Here is a 5,383-nt window from a genome sequence, read left to right as displayed (position 1 = left end):
CAATATGTATACTTGTGCACATGCACAAAAAGAGATCCCGACGTCCTTTTTAGGTATTTGCATGTCTTAGGTCATTTTTGGTGACACAGGCATAGGCTGATCATCTTCTGTGTGTAGTGTTTCACTATATCCTCCCGCGTCTTGAAAAATATACAACAGGTTAGGAATGTCATTTATTCCCCTGAGTGTGCTGGAGTGTGCAACTATCCAGGCCTCATCAGGCCCTCGCCCCGCTATCAGGGCTGAAGTCAGGGCTCAGGCCGCCCCAGAGGCCGAGCCCAGGCCCCAAGGTCTGCCAACCCCCCCCCCCCCCTGTATTTGTAGAAAAAATAAAGCAAATATTATATAGGAAAATAGGCCTCAAGAAGTCAGAACGGATTCAATGGAATGATGGTGTGAATTTACGTTTATTGATTTAGGACAGAATGTTCTGCGAAATTGTACAACTTATTTCAAAAAACGTAAATATTTTAAAACATCATCACTTTTTATTACCCCCTCTCGGAAATCGTTTGAGCGATCAGCGAACTGCAATCAGCCAATACGATTATCTATCTATAAATAGATATCTTGTATACACTGCTCCACAATATGATTTCAGAACTATAAATAGATATTTCTGTGACAGTATTTTGAATCACGCACGTGCATAGGCATCGAATCCAATAGCTTGTGTGCACGGATCAATAATCATGTAGAGCCGCTTGCTATACGCCCGCATACTCGAGACTACCAACTGTTAACAAGCATAGCACATATACACGTTGTAGCTAACTCTCGAAGTATCACTAATTATAAGACAACATGCGTTTGGAAAAGTGTTATGTGTGCTCCTCTACTGTATACCCGGGACACGGTTCTACATTTGTCCGAAATGATAGCAAGGTATGTGCACGGGCTACCTATAGTTTGTTGCTGGTTTCTATAGTGTGAAGTAATTCCAATAACAGTTTATGCAATGATATAACATCACCATATGGTCGATTCTTAGGAATGAAATTAGGATGTCTTCACTGCGTGTTGTGATGCACATGCTTTCTGCTTAGGTACTTGTGGCAGGCCATTTAATCTCAGGGTATAGTGATATTCGGGTATTTGGCATCTGGTATCTCTTCTGCATGTAGCACATTATATAACACTATATATATTTCATATATATTCTAACATAGTAGTTCATACTTTATCATCTGCCAATTACTGGCACGGTGTGTTCACTGCAATACATTGTGATACGAGTGATACCTAGTCATTCCATACTTGTGCTTATCAACGCATCGATCTTCAGAAAAAAACTCAGAAAGTGTAGTATGCATATAAATATGTACAGCGATGATATTGCAGGAGAGAGTTACCATATTACGTATACATGTTTACGCCGTCTTCTTGATATGTGTCTAATAATTTGATTAACAGTACGAACAAGAGTAAGATATGTTAGGCCGCCTCGCTGTGCTAAACAGTGTCGTAGGTTGTGTTTAGAATATCACAAAATGTGGAAGTAAAGTATATATAAGTATATATATATACATGTATATGGATGTATGTATGTATTTAAGTAATTAAATATACATTCATTATATAAGTTATTCATTTGCATATACACGCTCAACAATAAACACACACTCATTGTTATATATATATATTTATAGATTTATTTGTAGACGCGTATATTAATACCTGTTCACACTAACGCATAAGGCATATATATATATATATAATGTTTATGGATGTGTATCGGAGTCGATGGGGGTAAACCACTTTCTTTTATATATATATAAACACGTCTTTTTTTATTGTGGGCATGACTTATGTATGTTTATGGATATACGTTGGCCTCGAGCCGATTTTTTTTTAAGATTTCTACGACTTTTTGGTTTTTTGTGTCTGTATATGCGGACGCCGATCGAGAGTTTTATTGTTTTCTAAATTCCCGCTTTAATGGTATGATGTACGCTCAACTTTTCATGTTTGTATATCCATTTTTTCTTTGTAATCTGAAAATTTCATTCTAATCTATATATTCGAATGTATTGATTAAGTCTTATCCAACGTACTATATGAGCTACATTTCGTCATGTTGCATTTGCTATGGTGGTTCACTTCACAGCCCTGCATTACTGGGCATGTGTACAAATTTTGTTTCCTTTGAACAAAACGTTCGGCTGTTGCAATGAAGTACCTTCTTATACTAATTGTTTCAGACGGTTCGAATGGCAGACGTCTCAAAACATCATCGTTTTTATTTTCTTCTTTCCAGATTTTCCGATTTTGCCGATCAAAATGTTCGAAGAACTTCAAGATGAAACGTAATCCTCGTAAGATGAGATGGACTAAAGCATATAGGAAGGCGCATGGCAAGGAGATGGTCGTGGATAGCACATTCAAGTATGATTAGTTTGCGTTGGTTGTAATTGCAGTTCGGTACCTTCGTTCAATACGCCGCATCGTATGCTGCCCCATAGTGGTGGGCAGTATTGTTTTTTGGTGTCGCCTAGAATACCTGTCATCCGGTAGAATGCAGTAGTTGTGCATCTCATTTTGAAGGAGTATAGGTTTGCAGTAGTCGAATTTACGTTTATACTCATACAGATGTATGTATATATATAATTTCTGTTTGCAATCGATGCGTGTCGTATGTTACATTCAGCAGATCTTTCTTTGAGCAAGTTCTGATTGTCCGTGTGTCAAATTGTCCTGTCCAATATATCAGGACAGGTACAGAATATTCGGAACCAGTCTTTCATTCGGCCGGCTGGTTTCCTATAATCACATACGGACCTGTCTGGTTCAGATTACAATCAAGAAGTATTGATTCAGAGTCCATATGAGTATACTATAAACCCTAAAACCCTGGTGAGAACACCACGAACTAACCCACTGCCTTGGTAATCCTTAACTTCATCCCACAGCTTCGAGAAGAAGAGGAACGTTCCGTTAAAGTACGACCGCGACCTTTGGGCCAACACATTATTAGCCATGAAGCGCATTGCAGAGATCAAAGAGAGGCGCGAGCGTCAATTCATCAAGGACAGGTATGTAGTCATGTCATTGAACTGTGCCTACCTACTAGATGTTTCTGTGTAGCTCAGTGTATCGGATTTGTTTTAGCTGAACCTGTGTATGCATGAGCATGTATATCTGTGTGCACGCGTCGTTCCTGAGTAGGCAAGTGCATTGTATTCGTTCTAACTGCGTACGTGCATGCGGGTTATTGTTCGTCGATACTATTAAGGAGAGGCAAGCAATTGAAATCTACATATGCATGCGTACGTATGAAAAGTTCATTTAAACAGGGTTGTTTCGGTATTGTTCAATATTATCTTGCATGTATCGGTGTGCTGTTCTTGTAGGGTTGAATGCATGATTTCGTTGTGATTGGGCAAATGTTAGTAAAAATAGTGTATACGTGAATTCATAGTACGGAGTGGTAGTGTATTATTAAAAGTATGAAACTATTTTCCGGTTAGAATAAACATCCACATGGAGAGTCGGATGAAAATAAACTACTTTTATATTAATTTGCACTGAAACCTCCCAATCTGACCACCTGCATCGTGGAACTAATCATGAACCAACTAATTCCATACAGGCTCAAGCAAAGCAAGGAGACCAAGAACCAGATCGCACTCGCAGAGGTCGAGAGGGGTATCAACCTCATTGCTGCGCCCACGCTCAAAACAAAGGAACAGCTGCTGCGGGTCGCCAACGTATCTACCAAGAAAGAAGTGGAGACGATGGAAGAGTAAATACGTATATACATAAGAGTACGTATACTGATACGAGTAGGTATACGGATGCGAACACGAGTAGGTATACTGGTACAGAACTTCTGTGGAGTACATATATAATTAGTCATGTGCGCGAGAGACGGGTACAGCGCATTCTGATGCGCTCTGTGCAGTATCCGAGGCGCACGTGCTCGGGATGGAAAGAGTTAGCAAATCATTGTACATTAAAATTATAAATATATATACACAACGTACTGGTGTGTATACAATGTGCGGAGAGTGGGTTATTCGTGCTTCAATAGCTGTGGGTAATACACAACGTACTGGAAGATGTTTTTGTTATGACAGAATCAGGATCGCCGTGTACAGGACCAAAACAAATATATTGTCGGTTACTTTTATGTCGCAATATACGGCGTATTTAGAACGTACGGACCTTTCTTCTGCGTTCAGAATTGCGTGTATGGACACACACATAGTTGTGTCTGAATTTTGTAGTTTTGTTGATAAAAAAACATTAGTGTGGAGATTCTTTCATCATTGGGCTCTAAAGACCACTTCGTCTGAGCCTATTCTTGGCTATGCAAAAAAAGAAAACATAGATTGTCGTTAACTGACACTTTTTTCAATGGTGATCAAACTGCCTTTGTAACGTATGGTACGATATGTTACACAGCAGCATTTTTACGATCAGAAAGTTTGAACGAGAGCACTAGTAGAGAGAGGGGTATATTCCGAGAACGCACAAACGATATATTCGTATTAGTTCAGTATATATTTTACGTTTATTTGAGTAAATAGAATCATCGATATTCTTAATTAATGAATATATATTTATGTATATCTAATTATAAATAACAGGCAGTCGTATTGCAGGCAATTTTGAAAGGCAGTTGTAATGCAAGCAGGCTTCAGCATTCCCCAATAGCATGTCTCGAAAAAGAGGCCTTGAAAACAACCCTAAAACCCCTATGACGCCCCTTTTTTTTCTTATCATCATTTGTGAAAAAAATTACAAAAATAGCACAGGTCAAAAATCCTATTTATTTTTTGAAAACAAGTATATCAAAAATTCTGGCTAAAAGTTATGTAGGGTACGCACGCCCTATATCACGATCGCTGTCGTATGCCGTGCGGCCGCAAGGTACCGTGTAGAGGCGTAAATACGCTTTGCTTTTAGTGACAAAGATCTCTTCGTGGTCCTTTTAACGAATCGTGTTCTTTACAGATCTATATATAGAATCCCAACTCACAACAAGGCTCATCCGCCTCATCGTGATATGGAGTCGGACTCGGAAGGATATCATTTCAAAAAAAAAATTGTCCATACCGGCATCGGTGATCGGGCCATACCCCTCGGGTCCACAGTCCCACACTCACAGTCTCACAGATACAGACTAAATACAAGTGTACAATGACGATATCGGTAGGAATTCCACACGCAGCCAATAAAAGTCCATAGATAATGGGCTGCTGATCAACTGATAAAGAAAAATTCAATCCTTGTGAACCTGTGCCGGTGCGTAAGCTCGAAACTTCCCATCAAGGCTTGAAGGCACCATTGGCTAAATAAAAAACATTTGTTGAAAAAAAAAAGTGTATGTATATATACATTCATTTATATATATACATTAATATAATTGTATATATATATG

The 5,383-nt window shown here is 38.9% G+C and overlaps 1 protein-coding gene across 1 annotated transcript; it reads left to right on the top strand.

Moving 5' to 3' along the window:
* The first annotated feature begins 727 nt into the window (after nucleotides 1-727).
* Nucleotides 728-4,005, top strand: SARC_12854 (ribosome biogenesis protein RLP24). The gene is made up of 4 exons (XM_014293031.1): nucleotides 728-885; nucleotides 2,258-2,385; nucleotides 2,910-3,032; nucleotides 3,590-4,005. Exons 1-4 carry the CDS (start codon nucleotides 805-807, stop codon nucleotides 3,744-3,746), a joined length of 489 nt encoding a protein of 162 aa, XP_014148506.1. The 5' UTR covers nucleotides 728-804; the 3' UTR covers nucleotides 3,747-4,005.
* Nucleotides 4,006-5,383: the final 1,378 nt, after the last annotated feature.

Source organism: Sphaeroforma arctica (genome assembly GCF_001186125.1).
Source record: "Sphaeroforma arctica JP610 unplaced genomic scaffold supercont1.2653, whole genome shotgun sequence".
In the NCBI taxonomy this organism is placed as follows: Eukaryota; class Ichthyosporea; order Ichthyophonida; genus Sphaeroforma; species Sphaeroforma arctica.
This window is presented reverse-complemented; position numbering and strand designations above follow the sequence as displayed.

Coding starts and splice junctions, on each gene's coding strand:
- SARC_12854 (XM_014293031.1), top strand. CDS start 805: ATGCGTTTGGAAAAGTGTTATGTGTGCTCCTCTACTGTATACCCGGGA. Junction 886..2,257: donor TTGTCCGAAATGATAGCAAG/GTATGTGCACGG, acceptor TCTTCTTTCCAG/ATTTTCCGATTTTGCCGATC. Junction 3,033..3,589: donor CGTCAATTCATCAAGGACAG/GTATGTAGTCAT, acceptor AATTCCATACAG/GCTCAAGCAAAGCAAGGAGA.